This window comes from Chlorocebus sabaeus, chromosome 1 (genome assembly GCF_047675955.1).
Source record: "Chlorocebus sabaeus isolate Y175 chromosome 1, mChlSab1.0.hap1, whole genome shotgun sequence".
Lineage (NCBI taxonomy): Eukaryota > Metazoa > Chordata > Mammalia > Primates > Cercopithecidae > Chlorocebus > Chlorocebus sabaeus.
Genome location: NC_132904.1, coordinates 30,403,615 through 30,430,734, shown reverse-complemented (window position 1 = coordinate 30,430,734; position 27,120 = coordinate 30,403,615). Strand labels below are relative to the sequence as shown.

General features: G+C 41.1%; 1 protein-coding gene across 1 annotated transcript in view; it reads left to right on the top strand.

Annotated features, from left to right (window-relative positions):
* The first annotated feature begins 7,359 nt into the window (after positions 1 to 7,359).
* Positions 7,360 to 27,120, top strand: part of CAT (catalase) — a 36,140-nt gene continuing 16,379 nt past the window's right edge. The window contains exons 1-8 of the mRNA XM_008002350.3: positions 7,360 to 7,531; positions 17,688 to 17,859; positions 19,800 to 19,910; positions 20,880 to 21,010; positions 21,910 to 22,014; positions 22,605 to 22,730; positions 25,597 to 25,788; positions 26,233 to 26,385. Of these exons, the coding sequence (XP_008000541.1) occupies positions 7,466 to 7,531; positions 17,688 to 17,859; positions 19,800 to 19,910; positions 20,880 to 21,010; positions 21,910 to 22,014; positions 22,605 to 22,730; positions 25,597 to 25,788; positions 26,233 to 26,385 (1,056 nt within the window). The 5' untranslated portion in view covers positions 7,360 to 7,465. The remainder of the gene's footprint in view (positions 7,532 to 17,687; positions 17,860 to 19,799; positions 19,911 to 20,879; positions 21,011 to 21,909; positions 22,015 to 22,604; positions 22,731 to 25,596; positions 25,789 to 26,232; positions 26,386 to 27,120) is intronic.

Genomic DNA, 27,120 nt, shown 5'->3' with positions numbered 1-27,120 from the left:
ATAAGATAGGGTGCTTTCTTGCACTTAATTAACTTCAGACATCAAAACTTGTGTTGTTAGGGTTCTTGCTAACAGAACAATACACAGAATAATCTGTAAACTTAACAGCACAAGAGTTGGCGTGTTCCAGACATCACCAAAGGCAGTCATAATAAAATCAGGGCCTATTTTGAAAATTGTGACTGATATTTATTAAACTAATATCAACCAATTATACTGTCATAAAAAAGTCAGAAACGATGTTCATTGTCAAGTAATTCCTTATCTCAGGGTAATAAAAGACAAGCTTAGAGTACTTTTTGTCAGATGACCTCAGGGTTTTATAAGTATTAACACATTAATGTATAAGGGTTAAGAAAATAATTTGGTCATAATGTATAAGGGTTAAGAAAATAATTTGGTCATTTCTCTGTGTAGCCTGTCTGGTTAACTGTTTATATATTCCTACTTTTTAACTTATTTATTTATGGAGACAGGATCTTGCTGTCTTGCCCAGGTTGGAGTGCAGTGAGCTATCATCAGTGGACTGATCAACCTCCACCTCCTGGGCTCAACTGATCCTCCCATCTCAACCTCCCAAGTAGCTGGCACTGTAGGTGTGCACCACCATGCCAGCTAATTTTTATTTTTTTTGGTAAAGATGAGGTCTCACTATGTTGTCCAGGCTGGTCTTGAACTCCTGGGCTCAAGAGATGCTCCTGCTTCAATCTTCCAGAGGTCTGGCCTTACAGGCGTGAGTCACCACTCCAAGCTTTCTTTCTTTCTCTTTCTTTCTTTCTTTCCTTCTTTCTTTCTTTCCTTCCTTCCTTCCTTCCTTCCTTCCTTCCTTCCTTCCTTCCTTCCTTCCTTCCTTCCTGCTTTCTTTCCTTTTCTTTTTCTTTCTCTCCCTTCCTTTCTTCCTTCCTTTCTTCCTTTCTCTCTTTCTTTCTTTCTTTCTTTTGACAGTCTTGCTCTGTCACCCAAGCTGGAGTGCAGTGGCATGATCTTGGCTCACTGCAACCGCCGCCTCTCAGGTTCAAGAGATTCTCCTGCCTCAGCCTCCTGAGTAGCTGGGGTTACAGGTATGCACCACCATGCATGGCTAATATTTTGTACTTTTAGTAGAGATGGGTTTCACCATGTTGCCCAGGCTAGTCTCGAACTCCTGAGCTCAGGCAATCCACCTGCCTTGGCCTCCCAAAATGCTGGGATTACAGGTGTGAGCCACTGTGACTGGCCTTAAGCCATATTTCTATCTTTTAATCTATTTAACTTCTCTGTGTCTCAATCTGTTTCTGTAAAAGTCACTGGGTCCAAGGCAAAACGGTGATGTAGATGAAGTTTGAATTTAATGTCTTCCACCTCTTCCTTATCTTCATGTGGGGGTCCTCAGGTTGGGGTAAAGAAGTAACAAAAGCAAGAGTGCCCAATTCTTGCTCTCAGCTACTGAATAACTTGTAATGAAGGTATTACCTGAGATGCTTATGTATGACTCCTCCTAGGAATATATGTATATTTATTTGTAAATTTTTATTTTGATATAATACTAATTTGCAGAAAGTTACAATAATAGTATAAATAACTCCAGTTTACTGTTTACCCAGATTCTGCTCTGTTTATTTTGTCATGTGCTTGCTATCTTTATTTACATGTGTATATGAATATGACGTATATTTTTTCTGGCCCATTTGAGAGTAAGTTACAGACATCATTCCTCTTTACCACTAAATACTTCAATATGTATTTTCTAAGACACAAAAGAAATCTCTGATGTAAGAGATTACATAACTGCAGTCTAATGATCAAAACAAGGAAGTTTAACATTGATACAATATTCTTATTCATATTAAGTTTATGGCCCATATGAAATTTCATAAATTGTCTCTGCAATGTTTCTCAAGCCTTTTCTGTCTGTTCCAAGACCCAATCCAGGAACACGCTTTATACTTAGTTGCCATGTCTCCTTAGTCTTCTTTAAACTGGAACAGTTCTTTAGTCCTTAACTTTCATGATCTTGGTATTTTGAAAAGGCCAGTTATAGACTGTTCCTCAGTCGGAGTTTGTCTCATGTTTCCTCAAGATTAGGTTCAAGGTAGGAATACCACAGAAGCGACGTTGAGTCCTTCCTGGTGTACCATGTCAGAAGGTTCGTAATGGGGTTAATAGATCTATATTTTTTTTTTTTTTTTGAGACAGAGTTTCACTTTTGTTGCCCAGGCTGGAGGGCAATGGTGCGATCTTGGCTCACTGCAACCTCTACCTCCCTGGTTCAAGCGATTCTCCTGCCTCAGTCTACTGAGTAGCAGGGATTACAGGTGCATGTCACCATGCCTGGCTAATTTTGTACTTTTAGTAGAGACGAGGTTTCACTATGTTGCCCAGGCTGGTCTCGAACTCCTGAGCTCAGGCAATCCACCTGCCTCGGCCTCCCAAAGTGCTGGGGTTACAGGTGTGAGCCACGGCATCTGGCAATATATTTATTTTTTAAAAGAGAACTCTTTTTGAGAATATGTGAAAGTACTCAAATCCTAAAGGAAAATATATTTAAAAATGAAATGGGAGGGTATCTGTATTTGAGCCAGGGATCTGATCAAATTCTCTCTCAAATCCCTCAAGGCAAATCATCACTTACTGGCTTATTTGTAATACGGTTTATCTTGGTGTTACCTCATCTATTAATTCACTTGCTTGTTCATTCATTTAGTCAAATATTGGTTTAACACCTCCTGGATGCCAGAAAACTGTTGCAGGTGCAAAGAATAAGCAGAAAATACAAAACCAGAAACAAAACCCACCAATCCTCATGGGCTTCTATTCTAGTAGGAGAAATACATCATAAATAAATTAAATCAGTTATAGAGTATGTTAAAAGGGGGAAGGGTCATGGAGAAAACATAAAGCAGGGAAGGCAGGACAGGAAGTGCCAGAGGAAGCTATCAGGTTAAAAGAGGTGGTCAAGGAAGGTCTTCCTGAGAAGACGACATGATAAACTACAGGCCCCCAAGCTGAGCCATGCGGCTTCTGGCTTCTTTTGAGGATGCAGTGTTTATTGCCTATTTGTTTATGTCCACCTCCTTTGCTGCTGTACTCCCAGAGCCCAATAGGCAGGGAGCCCAGGACGCAGCAGACATTCAGTGTATTGGATGACTCCCATGGGGTAGTGGTTATGGCTGAACATAACACGAGAGGCCTTCTCCCTCAGAAGAATGTGATGAAATACTCAATTGATGAACATCCAGAATCCAGATATTCACCTATCTTGAAAATTGTACTTCCAATCCACACTCTCAGTGCCAGTGAGGGTATAAACTAGCTCGAGCATTGCAGAAAACAATCAACAACATGTCACAAGAACCTTAAAACGTTCATATGACTTGAACCAAAAATGACCTCTGAAAATAGGTCCTAAGGAAATAAATACAAATGTAGAGGAAGGATGTCACTGTACTGTTACAGAAGAAAACAATTTAAATGTTCTCAGTAAAGGAGTATGTAAATAAATGAATAGTCCTTTGATTGCAAATTGTGTAGCCATAGGAGAAAAATATCATATTTTGGAAGAAGATTTAATGACTTGCAAAAAGTTTTGTCTGATAATGTTAGGTGGAAAAAGCAGGATGTAAGATTATGTATTCTGTAGGATCCATTGTAAAACTCTCTTCTCTATCTCTCTCTCACACACACACACACACACACTCCTTTACATACATATAAGAGACAAAATATTGGTAAAAATGTTACCTATTTATCATCATCTTTGAATGATTGTTTTTCTGATATTTTATCCTGCATTTTCCAAGCCTCCATTAGTAAGTATAAAAAAATAAGGTAAAAACAAATTCCCAATTCTTATTTCTATGTTTCCTCTGTTTTTTGTTTTGTTTTGTTTTGTTTTTGAGATGGAGTCTTGCTCTGTCACCCGGGCTTGAGTGCAGTGGCATGACCCCGGCTCACTGCAACCTCTGCCTCCTGGGTCAAGCGATTCTCCTGCCTCAGCCTCATAAGTAGCTAGGACTATAGGCAAGCGCCACCACACCCAGCTAATTTTTGTATTTTTAGTAGAGACAGGGTTTTGCCATGTTGACCAGGCTGGTCTTGAACTCCTGACCTCAAGTGATCCACCCACTTTGGCCTCCCAAAGTGCTGGGATTACAGGCGTGAGCCACCAGGCCTGGCCTATGTTTCCTCTTTTTGTAAACACCAGATCAGTAGCATGGCACTTAAGGCCGAGGCATAAAAAGTCACATCCATGTTCTTCCCCTCAGGATAGCTCATGCTATGGACATCACCAGACAACAGGGGACATCTGGGTTGCCTCCTCCCAAGTAGGTAATTATTCACATTAAAGCGGGAAAGATATGTGCAGCCAAACAGGCAGAGCAAAAGGTATGTGCTGCTACTGCATATACAACCACTGCTACTTTTCAAAGCAAATCCTACCTTCTTCTCTTGCTTGCTCAAGCCTGTTCCACGGTGAACAGGAGTCATGGAGCTGTGGTGATGGTTGCTCTCTTCTCTTAAAGCCAATAACCAATACTGAATTGTAACTCTGTTTTTTTCTTGTTGTGTTCTTTTTCCTTCCTTTTTGCCTAACTCTGAGTTTACCTCACGAGGCCACTGTGAAGAGAATGAAACTGAAATATGTAGAACATTCTCGGCCTCTCTGAGGATGGGTGGAATCAGAACAGAATAATTACCCCTTGTGCTGTTTTGTACGCCTGTCATTCAACAAAACATAATGTGCATTCTCTCCATTCTTTTCTTGCAATACTGATGAAATAAAATTTGTCTATAAAGATTCCTAGCTGAGTACTCAAACATTTTTCTTGAACATTTGTTATATGGTCTACTTTGTAAGTTTGTTTCAAATTTGGTGATGATATCAGGATTAATAACAGTATGTCTTGTGCCAGTACATTTTATTTTCTTTGAGTTCTGAAAATCTGAGAACAGCATTTTTTAAATAACATTTTTATTCATACCAATAAAACTACCCATGAATTCAAATGACTAAAATATTAAAACCTAGAACCCAATTTGTTCACCTAACCAATCACTTGCAATTATCTTTAGGAGTCAAACAGGTGGTTTCAAGTATTTTTAAACTACGGCTGATTTTTAGAAGTGTTTTTATTTAAACTGTAATTAAAATATAGTCGATAGAACTTCCACCTAATATGTGACTTTTTTTAATTTTTAATTTTTTTGAGATGGGGTCTCACTCTGTCACCCAGGCTGGAGTGCAGTGGCACAATCTTGGCTCACTGCAACATTTGGCTCACTGCAACCTCCGCCTCTCGCGTTCAAGCTATTCTCTCGCCTCAGCCTCCTGAGTAGCTGAGATTCAAGATTTTCTACCTGCCCGATCCGTACTGCCAAGACTAAACTCCACGTGGGTCGGAATCCTTGCATCCATAATTTATTGAGCACTTACTAGATACCAGGGACTATTCTAAGCTGTTTGTGTATTTGCTTAGTTAACCCTTTCAACAACCCTATGAGTTAGATACTAATATTATCTTCATTTTACAGATTAGGAAACAGAAGTATAGGGAGGTTAAATAACTTGCCCAAAGTTACACAGTTATTAAGGGATAGAGTATCTGGGATTACAGGTGCGTGCCACCACGCCCAGCTAATTTTTGTATTTTTAGTACAGGTGGGGTTTCACCAGGCTGGTCTCAAACTCCTGGCCACAAGTGATCCGCCTGCCTTGGCCTCCCAAAGAGATGGGATTACAGGCATGAGCCAGTAATCCCAGCCTCCTATGTAACATTATACATTTATTGTCATTACTTGTAAGCCTGCCCTTTATTTTAAAACACAAGATATGACCAGATCAGAAACCAGTCTTGTTTCTCCAGTTCTTTCTCTAGAAATATTTCTTTAGCAATCCAAACCCAGCGTAACAAAAACAAACGGAAAAAAGCCACATATGCTGGATAGTGTTTACATAATGAACAAAGGTTAACATATGACTCCAGGTCTCTTCTTATTTATTTTGTTGATATTTGTGTTGGTTAGTTAAGAAGACGACTTGTTTGATTATCTCAACATTTATTTATTCAACAAACTGTGGACTTCGGAGACTTTGGAGCTGAAGCTAGAATCCTGACTCTATCCCTTAATAACTGTGTAACTTTGGGCAAGTTATTTAACCTCCCTATACTTCTGTTTCCTACTCTGTAGAAAAAGACACCAAATTACACAGCCAACAGCATCTTTACAATTGTTTTTAATACAGGAAAAGTATAGGGTGCTAAAGATCAATTTGTGGCTTTCTTTTCCAATGAACTGCTAAAGTTCCACTTTTATGCCCAAGATTCTTATACTTTTGTAAGATCAAGAACATGAAGTTTCCACTATTATATATCCACCCATTACATCTAGTTGTACTGGAAAAAATCAAAAACGGATAACTTTTAATTTGAAGAGGATGGTATATACTATTTATATTTATTAAGGTGCTTAAAGATAAATCCTAGCACCTGAGGTGTAGAAATCATTCAAACTCTTTGATTACAATGACAAACTAGTCAGTAACTTACTAAATATTGTACTAAATGGGACTATTTTACTGTTCAACATAGCTTTTTAAAGACACAGAGCTTTTCTAAATTCCTGCCTACCTGGGAGTAAAATTTGGCGAAGCAGATTTCTCCAGTGTTTAAAGAAGCCAATTTGGCAGTGTACCGGAGTTGAATACATTTTTCCCATCACAAGGGAATACATTTTTCCCATCTAAGTTGTTTTTCTCTGGTAAAGGAGGAAATCAACACCCATCTGTGCGGAGATAAACGTTTCAGAGTGTTTTTATATTAAATAATTAGTATACTAGTCTGGTAAGTGATAATCCACGAATAAGTTAAGAAAAGCTAAGAGAGAAAAAGAAAAGCATCCATCCATGCTTTGGTTGCAAATAATACTTACATTAGCGTATGGCAAAATTTAATTTCGAAGAGAGTAATTTGACCCAAGATTGCTGACTTTTTAAGAGCAGAAAAAGCATAGTTACAGAGTGCAAGGTCCCGCCCAGCAGGGTCTAAGTATTCCCTCTGCAAAACTGGCAGGCCACCAACGGCCGCGTCCTGGGGCGGCCTGAGGGATGCTGATACCGGCCTGAGGGATGCTGATACCTGGGTTCGGCTATTTCGGGCACCCGGGGCCGGCGGGGCGAGGCTCTCCAATTGCTGGACTAGCGCGGGACCCCTCCTTTCCGCACCCTCCTGGGTATCTCCGGGTTCTGGGGCACCGCCTCCCTCGGGGAGCCCTGCTCCACGCCCATTGGGCTTCCAATCTCGGCCTGCCTAGCGCCGAGCAGCCAATCAGAAGGCAGTCCTCCCGAGGGGGCGGGACGAGGGGGCGGTGCTGATTGGCTGAGCCTGATGTCGCCGCGGCCGCGGGGCAACAGGCACTTTTGCCTGCTGAGGGTGGAGACCCACGAGTGGAGGCTTCTTGCAGTGTTGCGCACCGCCAACCGAACGCCATGGCTGACAGCCGGGATCCCGCCAGCGACCAGATGAAGCACTGGAAGGAGCAGCGGGCCGCGCAGGTACACCCTGTGCTCCCCGAGCGGGCCCGAGGGTCCGTTTAGAAAGTGGGGTCGTCGGCGAGTAACGGCCCGGCTTCCCCTGGGACGGCGCTCGGAGGGACTGTACTGCGGCTCACTGGGCGGGGAGGGGGATCCCCTTCGGTGCAAACGGACTCTTACATTCGCGGGAGCAGAGGAGGGGGGTCCGGGTAGTGGGGCGCGGGCCTGCAGGCTTTGTTGTCCGCAACAGGCTCGGGTGGTTGCTTCAGAATTTTGCACTTTTGCCAACTGGGACAGAGGTCGCAGCTTGAGGACAGAATGAGGGCTCATGGGGAAAGAGGCAGAGAGCTGCAGCTGCAAGGAAGTCAGAGAGGGAAGTGGAACCAGGCTCTAACGCTGCCCTGCTTGAAATACTGTTTACACGCTTTCATAGTTGTGGGGTCCCAGCAGGGCAGGAATTATGTTTTATCATCTTGATGTCTCCAGCACGAATCACAGTGACTGGTACGTACTATGCACATTGTTAAACGACTAAATAAAAAAATTTTTACATCCATTGTCTCATTTGCACTTCAAAATATCAGGCCTAGCATTTTAGAGCTGGGGGGGTGACATTAGGGATTGGTTAATGCGTTTATTCTATTCTTTGAGCGCCTGCAGGTGCTAGACACTGTTCAGGCAAGGTATATAAATTCCAATGAGGCAAAAACAACACCCTTGAGAAGCTAAGAGTCTAGTCTGGGAGGCAAGACACTTAAACAGGTGATTACACGCCAGCGTGGTGAGGGCTGTAATATAGCTATTCTGTAGAATGCAGAGGGAGTGACCAGGTGGGCTGGACAAAGCAGGTGACATTTGAACAGGAATTTTCTTAAATGAGTAGGATTTTAACTTGGTGGTAGGGGAGGCGTTCCTGGCCTGTGCCCACGGGTGCAGAGGGCATCTATGAGGAGGTTGGATTAGATGAGACCGCATCTGGTCTGAGTCTTCTGTTGGCAGATTGGCCCAGGGAGTCTAAAGGTCTTGCCCTGTTCCCTGGCTGCTGATTAATGGTAGAGAGAGGGCTGCAGCCCTGTTTTCCCCATTCTGCCTAGTGCTATTGCTCAAAACTCAGGTTCATGAACTGGGGTATTAATGCTAAGTGCTCATGGATTGCTTTAATGGTTCCCTGTTTGGAACAAGGCTGCCATTTTCCTCCAAGGGCCTGGAAAATCTCCCCTCTTGGCCCTGTTCTTTGTTATATACCATTAGGACGGTTCATGAGCTCTTAAAGTGAACCAGAGACACGTGGAGTCTTAGTAAAGGATGTGCCACTACTTAGTGGCAGAGACAAGGTTAGAATTCAGCTTCTTGGACCCAAGACTCTTTCCTTACCCAGTGGGTGCAAATCCTGGTTCACACTGAAGTTTTCATGAATACTTGGTGAATTGAGAAGAGTGTGGACAAAGTAGTGAGATTTTTACAAAACAAAATATTTTCTTTTCTTTTCTTTTCTTTCTTTTTTTTTTTTTTTTTTTTTTTTTGAGATGGAGTCTCGCTCTGTTGCCCAGGCTGGAGTGCAGTGGTAAGATCTTCACTGACTGTGAACTCTGCCTCCCGGGTTCGAGCAATTCTCCTGCCTCAGCCTCCCAAGTAGCTGGGATTACAGGTCCCCGCCACTACACCCAGCTAATTTTTGTATTTTTAGTAGAGATGGGGTTTCTCCATGTTGGCCAGGCTGGTCTGGAACTCCTGACCTCAGGTGACCCACCCGCCTTGGCCGCTGAAAGTACTGAGATACAGGTGTGAGCTCCCGGGCACGGCCAATATTTTCATTTTTAAAGGACTCCCCTTTATTCTGAGATTAGCTGCCTTCTTCCTTGTTTGGGAGAATCATGAACTGTTGAAGTCCCTGCTGTTGATTTACTTTACGTAGTTGCCCATGTGAGAAATGGCTGACTCAAAAAGCTCATCCATAGTTGGGAGGCTCTTAATTGAAATACGGCAGTCCCCTTTGTCCATGCCATCTTAGTGCGCTGTGTGCATTGTCCTGATTAGCAGTCACATTGATGTCTTATTGTTCGTCGATTTTAGCTGCTCTGAGTAAAAACTGCTTACTTCTTTGAGGCACTTCTCCCTCCCCCCAGGGCCCTCCAAAAGGAATTATGCATATGCCTTATAGCCTATATAATTTTCAAACGCTTTTTTAAATGAAAAATTGCAAACATTCAGAAAAGTTGAAAAAAATTTGCAGTGTATACCTATATATCTGCCATCTAGATTCTACAAGAAGCATTTTGCCTTGTGTCTTTTATTACGTTACTCTGTCTGTCCATCCTTTCATTCATTCAAGTTGTTTCATGTATTAGCAGTTTGTTCTTTTCATTGCTGAGTAAGATTCCATTATATGAATATAGCACCATTTGAATATCCTGTTGCTGGACACCTGGGCTATTTAATTTTTTTTCTATTGTAAGTAAAGCTGCTGTGGCTGGCCATGAAGGCTCATGTTTATAATCCTACCACTTTTGGAGGCTAAGGTGGGAGGATTGTTTGAGCTCAGGAGTTTGAGACCAGCCTGGGCAATATGGTGAAACCCCATTTCTACAACAAATAAAAGAAGTAGCCAGACATGGTGACACATGCCTGTAGTCCCAGCTACTGGGGAAGCTGAGGTGGGAGGATTGCTTGAGCTTGGGGTGTGGAGGCTGCAGTGAGCCATGATTAACACCACTGCACTCTAGCCTGGGCGACAGAAAGAGACCCTGTCTTAAAAATGAAAAATAAATAAAGCTGCTATAAAAATTCTTATATAAGTCTTTTTGTGCACAGATGCTTTTATTTCTCTTAGGAAATACCTAGGAGTAGGTCTAGGAGTAGGTTTATTGGGTCGTAAGATAAATGAATGTGTTATGAGAAACTGCTGAGCCTTTTTCCAAAGTGGTTGTACCATTTTATACTTCATCAGCAGTGTATGGGAGTTCCAATTGCTCCACATCCTATCAGCTTTTGGTGCTGTCAGTCTTTTGCTTTTAGCTGTTGGACATGCACTGGTATCTCATTATGGTTTTAATTTGCATTGCTCTGGTGACTAATGATGCAAAGCATCTTTTTACATGCTTATTGGCCATTGGTATATATTCCTTTGAAGTATATGTTCAAATTTTCAGTCCTTTTAAAAATTGAATTGCTTTTAAATTATTGATTCATAGCCCATATTTTAAGTTAAATCATGTGAAATCATGTATAGGCTAAGCGTTATAATAATAAATCTCAACATGTATCATGGTATAAACATATTAGAAATTTATGGCCGGGTGTGGTGACTCATGCCTATAATCCAGCACTTTGGGAGGCTGAGGCAGGTGGATTACCTGAGGTCAGGAGTTCGAGACCAGCCTGACCAGTATGGAGAAACCCTGTCTCTACTAAAAATACAAAATTAGCTGGGCGTGGTGGTGCATGCCTGTAATCCCAGCTACTCAGGAGGCTGAGGCAGGAGAATCGCTTGAACCCGAGAGGCGGAGGTGACCTGGGAGGCGGAGGTGGCAGTGAGCCGAGATTGTGCCATTGCACTCCAGCCTGGGCAACAAGAGTGAAACTCCATCTCAAAAAGAAAAAAAAAGAAATGTATTCCTTTCCTACATGAATGGCCCAAAGTGGTTTGAAGTTGAAGGAGGCAGGTGGGTGCTCTGCTTCCCACATTATTGAGGGTACCAGGCTGAAGGAAGCTCCCCCTTGGTCAACACATGGCTTTTAAGGTTGCCCTGGGCGTCACTGTCCAGCACAGAAGGCTCAAGAGCATGGAGAAGGGTATATGAGTGTGGTAAGGTTTGGGGTCCAGGGTTACTGCCACTTACATTCTGTTGGCTGGAACTCTGTTACAGGCCACACCTGGGGTAGTCTACCCCTGTCCAGGAAGCTGACTCTACTACATTATCCAAAGCGTACGTTTCGTATTTGGTGAAAATCTGTCCATCCGTTTTCTTGTGATGTGGCAATGGACACACAACATAATCTCTTTTTAAAGAATATGTCATTTTTACTTTCTGACATTAAGATATTCTGTTAGAAAATTAAGACAGTAACAGATGGCATTAAAAAAAAAAGTCTCCCCTTGCTTGGTAAATGCTTTTATCTAAGTGGGCAACTTTGTGCTAATATGCTCTCTTCCACTTCCCAATTGGTTTTGACACTTTACTCATCTGGGAGAGCTTTACGGTTTGGGACTACTATAGGAGAGCACTCTGTTGCCTCTTCTCTCAAGAATCAGAGTATCCTTTTTCGGAAACACAGTCAACCAATGTGAAAGCAATTTATTGGGCGTGTCTTCTGTGGTCAGATTTGGTTTGCTGACAGGTGAGTTGGGAGTTTTGTAAACTTTAATAAGTGAGCACTGAGTCAGATGTGTTCATGAGTATGACCTCGATCCACTTAAAAATTCTTATTTCTTTTTCTGTCTTGGCAGGAGGGAGGTTGTTCTGCAGGTATTCCCAGTGACTTTGAAGGGAACTTAAATGGGAACGTTAGTGCTTGCTGCTCAGAATGTCATGGGCTCTTCTTTTGGGATACTTACTTTTAACCCATTTCCTGTTTTTTTGTTTGTTTGTTTGTTTTTTGTTGTTATTGTTTTTGTTTTTCTTTCTTTTTTTTTTTTTAAGTGCAGCTTGCTGCCGGTGCTCTTAGAGGTAAATGGGAAGTGTTAATAAGTGGCCTCTGATCCCTTTAAAATGGGAGAATTTGAACATTTCAAACCTTACCTTTTTATACAGTTCTCTTATTACCCGGCAGAGGGTTAGGTCTTAGACTGTCCATTTGTGTCAATGAGTTGCCTATGCATTATAGGCTCTGAGGGTCTGTGTTTTTTTAGGGTAACCCTGGTAATAACTGTATTGATGTTACACTGCCAACATTTGGGATGGAGAAGGGGTGACTGAGTGACTTAACCCTTGGTTCACGTGTGCTTTCATTTCTCCTGAAATATACCTAGGCATGGGATCGCTACGTCTTAATGTGCAGTGGGAGAGACTATGGGAGATGGGATAGAAGTTTTTAAGGTTTCGTTTCTTTTTCTTAGCATTTCCATGGAGGGTAGGTCTATGCAAACTTACCCCCAAAGTCTGAGGAAACTGAGAGGCCAAACAAAGAGGCTGACAAATCAAGTTTCTCAGAAAGAAATGTTTAATACACACTTATGACCAGAAACTATGTCCGTGTCTTGCGTGTTGCTGAGACAAGATGGTGGATCCCACACCATTACCCCTCAGACCCAGGGCTTAATAAATACCATAGGGAAGAGTGATTCAGAAGGGGGGTGTGGGATGACTGAAGTATGATAATGTCAAGGTTGTTTGACCTCAGGGCAGGATTTATAGTAAATAGGGGCTCTTTCACAAGGAATAACGGATAAACTGGAAATCTTAAAACTGGAGTTAATCAGAAGTCAGCATGGTGGATTAGTGTCTAAGATGGAGTTGCTTTAGCTTCCACAGCCGCCAGTATCTAGACCACCCTTATTATTTTCCCACAGAGTAAGAAATTTGAGGGTCAGGACAGTCTTTGGTTTCCTGTATTTGGGTATACACGTTGTAGGCACTTGAATCTTTGTTGAATAAATGGAGAATGTTAGGCAGTTATTCACTAGAAAATGCTAGGCACATTCTTTATCATAGAATGAGAAGACATCATTATGACTCCTCTGGGACTGACAGGGGCAATTTGCATTACCAATCTTTTAATTAAAAGTGGAAGAACATGTTTAGGTTCTTGAGACTTCTGTGAGTGAAGGGAACTAAGTGGAAAGTGTAATATACTGATAAAATACTTCACCAGATGAAACCAACCTTACTCTTCCCAGGAAAATTTCTTCATTTATGTATTAGCTCTGGCCAAAAGAAGTCTATAAAAGCAGCAAAGTCAAAATGGAATTTTACTTTAAGTCCCTGCCTGTAATAATTGTGCCAGTTTTTAGCCAAGCTAATTTCTGCGGCAGTTTTCATAACAAGTTTGTCTAAAGGTATTTGATCAGAATTTATAAATTAAAATATTTCTCTCATTTTTTGGAGGGGAGATGCAGGGAAAGGGATAGGCTATTGCTGCTTCCTCCTGCTCCATAGAAAGGCTCTTGGCCGTATCATATTGGTCTATGGTTTAGTTTATTTGCATGCTGAATCCACACACATTTGTTTTGTGTTTGTTAGTATATTGAGCAGTGTATTAGGGATCAGTGATATAGATGTAAAAGGAGTACACAGTCTAGAGAGGAAAAACAGTGACAGACTGGGCGCGGTGGCTCATGCCTATAATCCCAGCACTTTGGGAGGCCAAGGTGGGCGGATCTCTTGAGGTCAGTAGTTCGAGACCAGCCTGGCCAAGATGATGGAACTCTGTCTCTACTAAAAATACAAAAATTAGCCGGGCATGGTGGCGGGTGCCTGTAATCCCAACCACTGAGTTGGGAGAATCACTTGAACCCAGGAGGCGGAGGTTACAGCGAGATGAGACCACGCCACTGTACTCCAGCCTGGGCAACAGAGCGAGACTCCATCTCAAAAAAAAGAAAAAAAAAAAGAAAAACAGTGACGTAAACAGGCAATTACAGTATTTTGTTATAAGGGGCACAAGAAGATGCTTCCCTTGGCCCTGCTTCATGGGTGGTGTGGGGCAGGATAGAGAGAGCACTTCAGGAGAGACACATATGGATATCATGGGAGCTAGCAGCCAGGAAGATGTAAACATATTAACAAGAACCAATGCTGCTTTCCCAGAGAGAGGTCTTGAAGTTGTTCAGCTGTAGAAAAGCTTTTCTGTCTTTAAAAATATTCTGGCTCTAAAGTCATTCATTGAGTTAAAAACAAGAATTGCAAGTTGGAGGAAATTTCTTTGCCTGTCCTTACTTGTTACATGTAACAAGTAAACCTGTGCCACAACACTGACATTTCTGCAAGTTACTTAAGTTTTCTGAGTTTATAGTTGGGATTAGTAACATCCATCTCTGGATTATTGGGAAGCTTAAATGAGATAACTTGTGTGGTCCGTTTTCCAGCCCCACCCTCTCATTTCATCTAGTAAATCTTCATTGCATGAATTATTTTCATCTTAAATACACTGCATCCTGCTCCTCACCTTCTAATATTAATAAATGCTCTATCTTTCAGTTTAGATCAGTTCCTCTTATCCAATGTTGCTCTAAACATCCCCTGAAGTTGGGGGATCTTTTCCTTTCTAGTTTTTGCTCCCTGGCTTCCCTTTTCTACTGCTGACTGTTGAAGCTTTCCTGCCCCACTGGATTTGAAGGTAAATTGTATATACAAGAGCTTGTGCGAGGAAAGCTGTTATATAAATGAGGACAATTGATCTAACTATTAGAGTGGGGAAATGGAAGAGATTCTGAAGCCTCCATTTGTAACTTAAAAACTCAGGTTTCATTTCTTAACAGGATTGATGTTAAGGAGGGGATTCCTTTGTTTGGCAGGAGGGAGGACTGCCATAATTCCAGCATTCTGACTCTTATTAGTCAGTGTCATCAGGAAAGACCACCTCAAGCTTTAGTACTTTATTCATTTATCCAACTGCACCTGCTGCCTTTGGGTGTGGTATTTATTCTTGACCATATCACCCTAATTCAGTAACCAGACCAGAAGGGAACATGTGATGTGCTCTCATCTCTCCCTTAGGGGCAGCTCCCTCTCCACTTTAAGGATGCTGGCATGTAAATAACACTCTCACCTGTTTAGCGTTCCTTTTACTGAGCTTTTTGGTATCTTTTCTCATACTTTTATCTTTTATGGGGTGTCCTTTTTTTTTTTTGAGACGGAGTTTTTCTCCTGTTGCCAGGCTGCAGTGCAATGGCACGATCTCGGCTCACTGCAACCTCCACCTCCTAGGTTCAAGCAGTTCTCCTGCCTCAGCCTCCCGAGTAGCTGGGATGACAGGCACCCCTCCACTGCACCTGGCTAATGTTGTATTTTTAATAGAGACAGGGTTTCTCCATGTTGGTCAGGCTGGTCTCAAACTCCCGACCTCAGGTGATCCACCCACCTCAGCCTCCCAAAGTGTTGGGATTACAAGTGTGAGCCACTGCGCCCAGCCTGGATGTCCTTTTATTTTTTAAAGGCTTCCTTAAATACCTTGTTTGTATGTTGAAAAGAGCATTTAAAGAGTGGACAGATTTGGTTTGCTCTGGCTCTCTAATTATTTTAATTTCGTTATCACCCAATAGTTCTAGGTCAGTGGTTTTCAATCCTAGCTTGAACAGGAATCATTTAAAAATAGCCCAGGCCTCAGCCAGGGTACTTCTATCAGACATCTCTAGTGGGAATGACCCACGCATCAGGAGGCTTTAAAAAGCTCCCCAGGTGGTTTCAGTGCATTGCCAAGGTTGAAAACCAAGGCTTTAGGTTTAAACTAAAGGTGAAGTTGCTCTTTTTCTGGTTCATTTTCTACTTTGGAAAGTAGAATTTTTTTTTTCTGGTTCATTTTCTACTTAACCTACAGAGGGTCACACGTATTAGCAACATACGTATCTTCTAAAGAGTGGTGTGATTGGGTGGTAAGTGTTGATTGGACCCTTAAACTGTGACAGTTTAGAAGGGGCTTTGCTAGATGGGTTTAGGGACAGAGATGGTAGAGTGAGAGAGTGTGGATGGAGGAGTATGCATCTGTCATGATTACTAGAAAAATAAAACTTCAGATGCTTTGCTCCTTCTGCTGTGAGGTCATGTTCTCACAGTCAGTGAAGTGACAGCATATATGTGCTGAATGTATGGCTTGCATTTTACATTTAACTCTATTAATTCATGTGTTAACCCTAGGATGGGGTTATTATTCTGTTTTGCAGATGAAAATGGAGACTCATAAATAAGTAACTTGCCAGCAGCTCCTAGCTGGTAATTGGCAGAACTGGAAGTTGGACCCAAGGCTCTAATGCTGGCACTCATGGTTTCTCCCTGGTGCCATGTTGGCCTCTTCCCACTTGGATGAAGATATAACTCTAGTGGCAAGGGCATTTCCTAGTGTGTGAGACAGTCTTGTTTATTAGTTTTGCAAATTGCACAGTCTCCTTTATTCAGTGTCTTTTTTCAGACAGCTCACAGATCTTTTGTGGTTTTTTAAGTGCCTACTCCCCCCCCTTATTGCCTTTTAGAGAAGAGGCAGGAATTTGTTTTAATATGCAGGACAGACATGCATGGGGAGTAAAACTACATACTCCACTCCAGGTGTGTGGAAATACTAAAAATAGTGCTTTTCTTTATGTGTGAAGTTGGTCTTTGGGGTTTGTCATAGACACCGTTGAGTTCCTCTCCCAGGTGGAGGTGGCGTAGCTTTGCATCACCTCCGAGTCTCTCCTGATTTCCAGTGACCGGGGGAAGACGCTGCAGAGGCACTTGTCTGTGGTCAAAAGTATTCTCTGACCATGGAACTAGATGAAGCTAAGAGCTTCCAGGATCACATGGGGCTAGAAGAATGCCGCTCTCACTCTAGAGGAGGGACAGCTGAGTGTCTTCTAATGTAACTGGAATTGGAGAATCAGGTGGATTAAAATTAATTCTTTATTACAGTAAAGTAACCTATCCCATTTCAGAGACATTTGCTATCTTTAAAACATGAGTACTATAATCCACCTTACCAGTAACAGTTTACTTTTAGTGACAGTAAAAGCCATTGACTTTTTTTTTTTTAAATTGAAAAGAGATGTTGCAAATAGCTGGTGTACATTGTTTGAGATGCACTAAACAGGGTAGCGTACTTGAACATCGTGGCAGTAATAAAGCATCTGTAAGTTCTGAGTAAAGTATTGACCAGCACAGCTTCCCTGGAGACCATCTTCTCATTGTTGGGTTGGACATTTCACTGTTAAATTTGTAGGATGCTTTTAGGCACCTCTCTGGGAGCTTTGCAGAACCCAGTGGCTTTCTCTGGAGCAGGTGCTGAGCACATTTTCAGGCTCCAAAATCATCTTTCTGCTCTTCAGAGTAAGTTTCTTAGCAGATTGGTGTTGAGATTTGTCAAAGGTTTCTGAGGCATGACTGAAAGTTTCAGGCAGTGGCCCATCTTATCGGATTTTAGTACTTTGGACACAGGAAATTTAAAAAGAGGGCAGATGGTATAAACATTGCAAAGCTATGTATCCGTGACAGTGTAAATGAAAGGTTTGATTGTGCTAACTCTCCTGCACTTTCTTTCTGTGTTCATGTAGAAAGCTGATGTCCTGACCACTGGAGCTGGTAACCCGGTAGGAGACAAACTTAACGTGATTACAGTGGGGCCCCGTGGGCCCCTTCTTGTTCAGGATGTGGTTTTCACTGATGAAATGGCTCACTTTGACCGAGAGAGAATTCCCGAGCGAGTCGTGCATGCTAAAGGAGCAGGTAAGTGCTGTGTTTATTTGCTGTAAAAAGATTGTTTCCCAGCACCTGGGTCAAGTATTATTTCCCAAAGGATTGGAGGACCTTTAACACAAGTGCCAAATCTCCATTTGTGGGAAAAAGGAGAAACATCCTGCGGTAGGGAAATTAGTAAATAAATGATGGTTATTTCCTCAGATTAAACATTATATATAAAATAGTTTCTTTTAAAAATAGCAGTCTTCCATTTTTCCTATCATGCAGTTCATTGAAGGAATAAAAATACAGTAAGTCCTCACTTAATGTCAATAGGTTCTTGGAAACTTTGACTTTAAGCTAAACGACATGTAATGAAACAAATTTTACGATAGGCTAATTGACATAAGCAGGAGTTAAGTTCCTATGGCATATTTCTGATTGATAAAATATCACCAAACTTCTAAATAGAGACTCAAAATACATCTAATATTAAACATTGAAATAAATGTGAGCCATACATACCTTTAAGAAAGATTAGTAGGCCGGGCGCGGTGGCTCAAGCCTGTAATCCCAGCACTTTGGGAGGCCGAGACGGGTGGATCACAAGGTCAGGAGATCGAGACCATCCTGGCTAACATGGTGAAACCCCGTCTCTACTAAAAAATACCAAAAATTAGCTGGGCGCAGTGGTGGGCGCCTGTAGTCCCAGCTACTCGGGAGGCTGAGGCACGAGAATGGCGTAAACCCGGGAAGCAGAGCTTGCAGTGAGCTGAGATCCGGCCACTGCACTCCAGCCTGGGTGACAGAGCGAGACTCTGTCTCAAAAAAAAAGAAAGATTAGTAAAATAAGATAGTTATTTACCAGTTTATTCCAGTTCAAGGTGGTGGGAGGCCAGAGCCTGTCCTGGCAGGTTGGTTTACAAGGCAAGAGCCAGCCGTGGACAGGATGCTGTCCGTTGCAGAGTGGACTCACACTGGGACCATTTAGACATGCCAGTTCACCTAATGCGCACATCTGTGGGATGTGGGGGGAAGCTGGAGTACCAGGAGAAAACCTATCTGGACATGGGGAGAACATGCAGACTCTGCACAGATAGTGACCTCAGCTAGGAATAGATTTTTTTCTCATCAACGTTGTAATGAAACAATGTTGAACCAAACAATGTTATTTGAGGACCTACTGTACAGAAATACAGACATAGACACTTGACTGCAAATTGCAACTAAGTTTAAATGGTGTACTTATTGGGTAATTACCAGAACGAACTGCAAAATTTGGGGTAGTTGTGTTAGGATGGTGGATTTGTGATGATTTTTTCCTTTCCTTTTTTCCAACAATTTCTGTAAAACTTACTTTATTGCTCTTATATCAGACACAAAAGATGGGGGTGGTGTTTGAAAGAAAGTGAAATACTCAGTTGGAAAAAGAGCTCCACAGAAAGGGAGTGTTTCTCTTAGCTTGCTGACTGGGACTTCCAGTTAGGACTTCTACATTTCTTCATCTCTTCTTCCTGGATAAGGTTTCTTCCCATCTTCTCCAGTGGTTTTTGTGTATTTTTCCGTCTTGTTTAGTGTGTTGCTTGCTTTGTATCTTCCTTGCTAGGTGTTGAAAAGATTCTCTCTTTCTCTGTGGTTTCATCTCCTCTTCTCTCTCTTCTTCTCTTTCTCTCATAGGTCCTACCTGTACTTCAGGCCCCTCTGAGGTCCTGTGTCCTTGGGCCAACCTTGACTACTTCTAGCCCCACTCACCTCCTTCTCTTGGCTCTAGCTATGTGGCATTCAACTTAGCACTGAGTGATAGAATAGGGCTTTGCATTTCACCCTCTTTATTTTGTGTTTGGACATTTCCCCTTCCCCCATTACACTGGAAGCCCCCAGAAGGCTGGTGCTAACTATCATTTTCTCTTGTTACTCACATGCCTGTTAAGGACCTGAATGTCTGAGTAATGGTCTCATGGTAAGGATTTCTGTGTTTTTCTCGTTAGGGGCCTTTGGCTACTTTGAGGTCACACATGACATTACCAAATATTCCAAGGCAAAGGTATTTGAGCATATTGGAAAGAGGACTCCCATCGCAGTTCGGTTCTCCACTGTTGGTAAGTTGGTTTATTGGCGTGATTGGTATGGCTTAACTCAACTTCACCTTTTTGGGGACGTTTATAACTTAAAGAAAAAGTTATTAGAAAATAGGAAACAAGCACTTCTCCAAATTATGGCAAGGTTTTACTGTAGAAGACATATTTGGAGACACACAGGAAGTTACTTATATTTCTGTTTGTTGAGGTCTTAGGAAATCACACTTACACAGAGGCTACCTCTGCAATTCTGTGACATTTGGAAAGAGCTTTTCTTAAAGTGGTTGCCTCAAACAGAAGAATAGAGTGGAAATCTTATTTAATAACCATGCCTACAATGACCTTTATTGAGAATTAACTCTCTGCCAACCATGATTAGGTGCTTTACAGATATAGTCTCTAATTTGTAGTTCTACTTTGCAGAATGGGATTATTTTCGTTTTTGAGAGGCTAAGTGATGTTTCTCACGTTACAGAGATGGTATTAGATCTATCATACTATATTTCAACATGCCTACTGCTTGACTAGTTCTGTTTCTGTGTCAGTCTCTGCATTTTAAAAATACTGTGGAATGTAAAAATAAATTGAGAACTAAGAACCAATATTTTAACTCATTTTCTTAATGTTAACCTCATCATTTTGGCAACTCACTTACTCTGTCACTACTTTAAGCCTCATAATTATTCTCTTCCCTTATTTTAATTAAAAGCTTAATTACCTGTTTGAACAAAGTTATCTTATTATGTTAAATGAATAACCTTGTCAGCTGTTATTACATATGTTCTCTTATTGCTCTCAATTAATTCTTTTGTTTGATTTGTGGACTGAATTAGCTGGTGGGTAGAAATAATAACCCGGGCACTTAAATACCTAATTTAGTTCTTGGAAGTGGATTAGAAAGGATGGATCCAGGTGCTTCTTCATGTCTCCAGGCTTCTTGAATGTAAAGTGCTGTGGCTTATGCTTCCTATTTCCATTTGAATATTGTAGCTGGAGAATCGGGTTCAGCTGACACAATTCGGGACCCTCGTGGGTTTGCAGTGAAATTTTACACAGAAGATGGTAACTGGGATCTCGTTGGAAATAACACCCCCATTTTCTTCATCAGGGATCCCCTATTGGTAGGTAATAGAGTATTTTGCACTCAACAAATGTTTGTTGATTTAAATTGATTTCAAATAGGTTGGCATTTGAGGAGAAACTATGGGAAAGGCAGAAAGAAACGAATATGAGTTGTCTGGATTACTTTTTTCAACACATTTTTCTGTATTTGGTAAGATCAAGTAGCAACAGTTACCGCTGGTCTTAGATTTGTCATTTTAAGATACGTTGACTTAATGGGAAGTGAGTTTAGTTTTCCTTGCAGAACATTGAAAATTAGTAAAAAGAGGGACTTTACTTTCGAAACAAGCAGAGGGTGTCTCTGTATGCTCTGAGTCAGCAGGAGGGTGTGTGTGTGTGTGTGTGTCCGTGTGTGTGCATGTGGGAGGGTGGGTATATTTTTTCCAGGAAGAAATACTATAAATCCCAGCACTTTGGGAGGCCAAGGCAGGCAGATCACTTGAGTCCATGAGTTCAAGACCAGCCTGGGCAACATGGCAAAACCATGTCTCTACAAAAAAATACAAAAATTAGCCAGGTGTGGTGGCTCATGCCTATAGTCCCAGCCACTTGGGAGGCTGAGTTGGGAGGTCTGCTTGAGCCCAGGAGGTCAACGCTGCAGTGAGCTGTGATCATGCCACTGCAGTGCAGTCTGGGTGAAAGAGTGAGACCCTGTCTCAAAAAAAAAAAAAAAAAAAAAAAAGACTGCAGTTTTGAGTATATTCGAAATACTTTAGGGTATCTTAGATGCTAGTTGTCTATGCTGAGTATATTTCATTTTATGGTTTGGCAGTTTAAAATTCCAGGATTGTATTTAGAGTTATAATCCATAAACCTAGTAATAGGCATGTATAATGCAAGACACCATAATTCCTGTAAACTTAGTTTTTGAATTTTTTTCTCTCTTTTTTCTATTTAGTTTCCATCTTTTATCCACAGCCAAAAGAGAAATCCTCAGACACATCTGAAGGATCCGGATATGGTCTGGGACTTCTGGAGCCTACGTCCTGAGTCTCTGCATCAGGTATGAACCCTTTTTTCCAATTGTCTTATATCACCTGGGATGCAGTGTTTAATTATGCCTCCTCATAAAGCGTCTCTCCAGTTTTGGCTGTTTTATTGGAATAAGCTTCCTCAGATTTCTTGATCGTGAAGCGTTTTGTAATAACTGGCTTTAATAATCATCCCCCATTCATCAACCTTAAATGGTGATGATAGATAGATAGCAACATTGTCAGTTGATATTTAGCAATAGTAAGGATGAAAGTCTTTAGTACAAGGTAAAGCTCTGTATTAGGGAAGTGAGGGGAAAGTAGTACCAAATTTGCTATGAAAATAAATTTTGAATAACAAATTAGGCCAGTTTTCAGGTTGTTTTAGCTTTCTTTCATAGAATTTTGAGTCATAGTATTAGTGATTTGCATATCATTTTGGTTTAACATTTTTCTGTTTGTTATTTGCTACAGATGAAATAATGGTAACCCTTCCCATGGGAAATAGGCTAGTATGTTTTATGTCATTAAGGAACTTTCTGGAAACTAAGGAATATCTTAAAAATCTAGGATGTTTTGATTTAAATGAAAACATTTTAGGCTTTATATTTCTGTTCCTTAGGTTTCTTTCTTGTTCAGTGATCGGGGGATTCCAGATGGCCATCGCCACATGAATGGATATGGATCACATACTTTCAAGTTGGTTAACGCAGAAGGAAAGGCGGTTTATTGCAAATTCCATTATAAGGTACGTGTTATACCTTTGGGGCAGAGTGTACAAGGCTCCTACCACACACCTCCTTATTTTTCCTGAAGAATTGAGCAAAGATTAAGGCTTCTCCCACTTTTCCCTCACCTCCCTTCCCAAACATGGGAAGTATTGATCTCGCTGATCAGTACTGTGAGTATTTTGTTGGCTTCCACCTGAGGGCATAACTTCAACACTGTCCTATTAGAACTGTGTGTGGTTCCTCTTTAGTCTCCCTTTTACATGTGGCCAGAGGTAAGGCATATGGCTGCGATCAACAGTTTAAGTTTCCTTTTTCTGGATCCTGTGTCCCTTGTCATAAATATTTAGAAAATGTGCTTCTTCTGTGCTGCTTCTGGTTTAATGTTTCTGGGCTGGCAGCTTCATGTTGAGTACAGCTTTCTCCCTGAAGTGGGAATATCTAAGCTTTTGGTTTGGGCTCAGAGAAGATAGTATAGACCTCTAGGCTAGGCAGAAGGAAATAATTTCCACCTAGTTTAGCCTAGTTTTTTTTGTTTTGTTTTGTTTTTTTAAAGATAGGCTCTCGCTCTGTTACTGAGGCTGGAGTGCAGTGGTATGATCGTATCTCACAGTAACTCCTGGGTTGCAGTGAACTCCTGGGCTCAAGGAATCCCCATGTCTCAGAGTAACTGAGGCTACAGGCACACACCACCATGCCTGGCTGATTTTAAAGTTTCTTTTATAGAGATGGGGTCTTGCTGTGTTGCCCAGGCTGGTCTCAAACTCCTGGCCTCAAGTGCATCCCCAACTTTGGCCTTCCATAGTGTTGGGATTACAGGTGTGAGCCACTGTGCCTGGCCCTAACCTGGCTTTTCTAGAGTTCTTGTTGGAGTTTGGAGTTCAGCTCTAGAAAATAATAAAGTGCCTAGCCCTGAGTCATTATCCTAAACATAGATACCTTTTAGGGCCCAGAAGAGGGCTAACACAGCTTGGAGCATATCCCAGTCTCACTATCACTTCCAACATCCAATGGCATCTTTCCAATATCATTTCTTCTAACTTTTTAAGTCATCCATCTATTTACTTAGCATTTATTGAGGTTGTATTATGAACAACGCATATAAGTAAAATCAATTACAAATGTCAGAAAACAAAATTATACTGTTTTTAAAAATTTGCGTTCATATAGCCAGATCAAATGCGTTACATCTGGGGAGGGTTTTGAGAATGTTTTAATCAACTGAAATATTTTAAAGGGTCCTCTTTTGGTATAAGCATGGCATTCGTTACAATGAGCAGTATTACCAGTGAACCCTGGCATGTTGGTGATATTCCCAGAGAACTCCTGAGAGCTAGGTAAAAACAAGCCTGAGAACCTCTGTTTCCAAATACTGCTGCTAAGATAAGCAGAAAGAAGTGGGCTCATGACTAGTACTGGACAATCTCTCTCTTAATGACATCCAAAAGCCCTGTTTTCTTCTATCCTGTTTTCTTCTGTCCTGTTTTCTTCTTTATCTGAACAACTTAATGTAGGCATATCAAACAGGAGAATTATCACCTCTTTTTATCATCATAACTTGGATCTATAATATTTGACAAGGAAAAATTTTATGGAACATAAAATTGGCTTGTAATTGCCAAAAGGATCAATGTAGTGTTACTTAGAGTAAGACTAAATGGTTGTCTCTGGGACAGCCAGTCTAGTTGGTAGCTTTGGAATTATGCCAGCCTGAACTCAGATTTTTACTCTTCTAGATAATTGTGGCCTTGGGCATAGTATTAAAAGTTCTTTGAGCTCCAGTTCTTTTCACTGTAAAGTTGGCATAATGTTACCAGCTATACAAGTCCTGGAAAGACTGGATTGCTTGTGGGTCTTTTATCCTAGGGCCCTAAGGTAGCCTGAGATCTACGTGGATTCATCAGTCTGGGTTATTCTGACCTAAGATGATTATTTTCTAAACCTAAAGGATTCAGTTAAAATCAGAAAGGTATTGCAATATTATTGCACAAGTTAAAATATTAGCTCTTTGGGTGATCTGTACATCGTGACCTTCATTTTTTTTTAATACTGAAGGTGGCTTTACTTCTGGTTCAGTAGTAAGAGTTCAGACCTTTTCACTGATGAGAGAGTTGGGATTTCTGTGGTAGAAATAGACCAGCGTTCAGAGTTGATTTTTGCTAAGGAAATCTTTCTGCGGCACTTGGCTTGTTGGGAGGTCTTTCAGAATAAGATCACATGGTCAGTCCATTAAAGAACAGTATGATATGATGACAGGAGCACTTATGAAGTGACACAGCTTCTCTGGGTTTTAATGGCTTGCTTGGAAAGTCAGAATATTAATTTTGCCTGCTCATAGTCAGAGAACTAGTTCCAGGTAGTTGTACTGAAGTTCTTTTCAGCTCTATGAGCTATGATTCTATGATTTTTTTTTTTTAAAAAAGGAATAGGACAGGGGTGAAGGTATACTAGCCGAGCACAGTCTCAGTAATTGATTTGAGCTATCATGAAGTGGAATTAAAACATTACTTCATGATAAAAGGGAAGTAGTCCTTTAATTTTATTAATCCTTTGCCTACTTTTAAGATATATTTTGATTTTTCTGATTTGGAAAGTAACATGAGTGTAAAAATTCAAATAATAGAATACATAAAGAGAAAGATAGGACTGATTTTAAATATGAAATGTGTAGCTGGGATTTCCTTGACATTTAAAAGTATTGGGATAATCAAATAGAATTTCTTGTTGATAAATTCATTAGTATCAGATTTGAACAATGGAAGTATTGTTGTAAAGAAAGTTCATTCTTTGGGTGGTGTTACTCATAATCCTTCAATGAATTACTGATTACATTTTGATAACATTGCCAATAAGTTTCCACTGGAGCTTCTTTCTCTCATTTTGTAGACTGACCAGGGCATCAAAAACCTTTCCGTTGAAGATGCGGCGAGACTTTCCCAGGAGGATCCTGACTATGGCATCCGGGATCTTTTTAACGCCATTGCCACAGGAAACTACCCCTCCTGGACTTTTTACATCCAGGTCATGACATTTAATCAGGCAGAAACTTTTCCATTTAATCCATTTGATCTCACCAAGGTGAGTCAGTAACAGCTATATTGTTTTCTTTTTTAAGTCTCTTCTTACCTAATTAGAAAAAAAATCTAGTCAAACAGTTATAACGATGGGGAAGTCATATACAAAATACAGAGGGTACCACTTCAGAGTGTCCTTTACCAGCATCTTGCTTCCACATTCCTGTTTGTCATTTCATTGAGTATGTGTATGTGGTTTCATATATTGTTATTAACAGGCAACAGATTATGAAAAGCTGATGTACTTTTTCCTAGGGAAACTGTCAGTACTTACCACTTCCTATTGTGAAAGATTTAACTAAGGCACTCATCTTAAATTCTTATGTTTTATTGGATTTAAAAATTATTTTCATTGGCTTGATTGTATTTGAAATCTGGTATTTTTGTGGGTAGCTTTAATTTCCTTTGGTTGATTGCCTGTTAATTATGAATATGACATCATTTTCAGGTTTGGCCTCACAAGGACTACCCTCTCATCCCAGTTGGTAAACTGGTCTTAAACCGGAATCCAGTTAATTACTTTGCTGAGGTTGAACAGATAGCCTTCGACCCAAGCAACATGCCCCCTGGCATTGAGAGCAGCCCTGACAAAATGCTTCAGGTGAGCCTGGTGGATTGAGATGTTCGAGGCAGGTGTCCATGTGAGCGTGCACACACAAAATGTGCAGCTTGGCATGATCCTTATATGAGGAATTAACGAGAACATTACTTAAACTTTAATCTAGGTGCTTGGTTACCTTGTGGGACTCACTGAGGTAAACTATCCTTCAGTGAGCATTCCTTGAAAAAACCAAGTATAAACAAAATTCCATGGTAAAGTCCCTACATATGTGAAGACAAGAATACTTAGTCTCTTAATTAAAAAAAAAGAAAAAGGCATAATAGAAATACCTTAAGTATTGGTAGAGTGAAACATCATTTGTTCGGTCTGTAACTGAAGTATGGTTAATTAATTATAATACCTTGGTAAGCCTAACTTTATTCATTTTCTTTTTTTTTTTTTGAGATGGGATCTTGCTCCATTGCCCAGGCTGAAGTGCAGTGGTGTGATCTCGGCTCAGTGCAACCTCTGCCTCACAGGTTCAAGCAATCCTCCTGCCTCAGCCTCTTGATTAGCTGCCATTACAGGCACCCGCCACCATGCCCAGCTAATTTTTGTATTTTTAGTAGAGACGGGGTTTTGCCATGTTGGCCAGGCTGGTCTCAAACTCTTGACCTCAAGTGATCTGCCTGCTTCGGCCTCCCTAAGTGCTGGGATTACAGGTGTGAGCCACTGCTGCCGGCCTCATTTTCTATTTCACGGTGATGCTTGAATATTTCCATTTGTAAAAAGAGA